The sequence below is a fragment of the Salpingoeca rosetta genome (assembly GCF_000188695.1).
Source record: "Salpingoeca rosetta unplaced genomic scaffold supercont1.3, whole genome shotgun sequence".
NCBI lineage: Eukaryota > Choanoflagellata > Craspedida > Salpingoecidae > Salpingoeca > Salpingoeca rosetta.
This window is the reverse complement of record NW_004754931.1, coordinates 447,980-449,853: the sequence shown is the minus strand read 5'-3', so window position 1 is coordinate 449,853 and position 1,874 is coordinate 447,980. Positions and strand designations below refer to the sequence as shown.

At 59.9% G+C, this 1,874-nt stretch overlaps 2 protein-coding genes across 2 annotated transcripts in view; one reads left to right on the top strand and one right to left on the bottom strand.

Moving 5' to 3' along the window:
* Positions 1–30: 30 nt before the first annotated feature.
* Positions 31–1,572, top strand: PTSG_11766 (uncharacterized protein; the record flags this gene model as incomplete). The annotated part of the gene is made up of 1 exon (XM_004997587.1): positions 31–1,572. The coding sequence occupies one exon, from the start codon at positions 31–33 to the stop codon at positions 1,570–1,572; it is 1,542 nt and encodes a 513-aa protein (XP_004997644.1).
* A 142-nt stretch (positions 1,573–1,714) lies between these two features.
* Positions 1,715–1,874, bottom strand: part of PTSG_11765 (uncharacterized protein) — a gene marked incomplete at both ends in the record, with an annotated part of 23,117 nt that continues 22,957 nt past the window's right edge. The window contains one exon of the mRNA XM_004997586.1: positions 1,715–1,753. Within this exon, the coding sequence (XP_004997643.1) occupies positions 1,715–1,753 (39 nt within the window). The remainder of the gene's footprint in view (positions 1,754–1,874) is intronic.

The following is a 1,874-nucleotide window of genomic DNA, read 5'->3' as shown; positions in this document are numbered from 1 at the left end:
CAGGCTTCACTGCACAGGCACAGCATCAACATGGTCAAGACGCAGCAACCTTCGTCGCTGCCACAGCTACTACACCCACGCAGCTGCATGACCCCACTCACGTGGCTTGCAGACACGGGTGCTTCACACCACCTCACCTTCGTCAAGGACGCCTTCGTGGAGCTGTCACCGCACCTGCAACAGCACCATCCACGCCACATCACTGCGTTTGGCGGCACACGTGTGCCCGTGCGCGGTGTTGGCTCTGTGCTGTTGCATGCACGCACGACGAGCGGAGCCAGGATGCAGATTGTGCTACAGGAGTGCCTCTACGTGCCCGAGGGCCACGCCAACCTCATCGCCCTCGGTCGTCTGACAAGGGACAGCAGCGGCAGGCCAACGGGCCACTCGCAGCGTGATGGCGCTGATGGGCACTACGTGCGCTTCAGCCACGGAGCCGAGGTCAAGCTGAAGGAGCGCAACAGCCTCCGGTGCTGGCCCATTGTTGCTGTTGGTCCATCCACGGCACACGGACTCACCGCCGATGCCTGCAAGCAACCACAGCAACCCGCAGCAGCTCCTGCAGCCCAGAGCAAGGTGCAGACACCATCGATGCATGAGGTACTTGGCCACCGCAACGACAACGACGTGCAGCAGTACTGCAAGCTGATGGGCATCGATGATTGCAACGCCATCAGCAGCAAGCAGTGTACAACGTGCGCAGTGACCAAGAGCACTCGTCACAGCGTCAGCAAGCACGCGGAACGCACACAGGTGCCCGGCGAGCGCATCCACGCCGACATCGTCGACTGGACCGCGGACTCACCCACGGGCAAGCGCTACAGCCTCGTCATCGTCGATGAGGGAAGCAAGCTCCTGCATGCAGTCCATCTCAACGCCAAGAAGGACGCAGTTGCCGCGTTCCAGTCTTTCCTGCGCGAGACCAAGCTCCCCATCTCGCCCACAACAACAGCACTCCAGACGGATTCCGATGCCATCTTCCTCGGAGCTGACTTCCAGGCCATCGTCAAGAAGCACCTGAAGCAGCACCAGCAGTCCCCGCCGTACACCCAGGCGCAGAACGGCATCGTCGAGCGACAGGTGCGCACCCTCTCCGACATGGTGCGAGCCATGATCACGGGTGCAGGCCTTGACGCATCGTACTGGAGCCTCGCCTGCAACCACGCCCTCCATATCCTCAACAACATGCCTCGCCCTTCCCTCCACGGCAAGACACCGCTGCAAATTGTCACGGGCTCGCTGCCCAAGCACCTGCCGCAGCTGCACGTCTTCGGGCAGCCGGCCGTCGTCCACATCAGCACACAGCGCGGTCGCCTGCAGCCCAAGGGTCGTCGAGGCATCTACGTCGGCCACAACAGCAGCAGCAACAGCCACCTCGTCTACTTTGCAGACACAAACACTGTTGTGTCCTCCATCCACGTCCGCTTCCTTCCCTTCTCCAAGGCCGATGATGTCGTGGATGAGGGGGAGCAAGTTCAGACATCCACGCAATCTTCCATGCTCCAGCGTCGCAGGGACGTGAGTGCAGCACAAGTGCCACGTGACGGCGAGCCACCAACTTTTCTCTTCTAGAGGAGCAGGAGGAGGAAGACGATACTGACGTTCTTGCTTCTGTACTTGAAGACGAAGTGCAGCAGCTATACATTCAACGTCTACCTACAACTCCTAAAAAAACAAATGGTAAGCGAAGCGGGAGGTGAGTCGGGGACAACGGTTAGTAGTGAAAGGGCGGACCGCCTGCCTCCCCTGGACCCTTCGATGCCGGCAGGGCAGGCCGTTCATAAGAGCCAGGAAACAAATTAGATCTGACGCTCAGGCATATGGGTAGGAAAGTATAACCGTAGTTGAGATTGAAACGAGCGTTCCGTCCACTC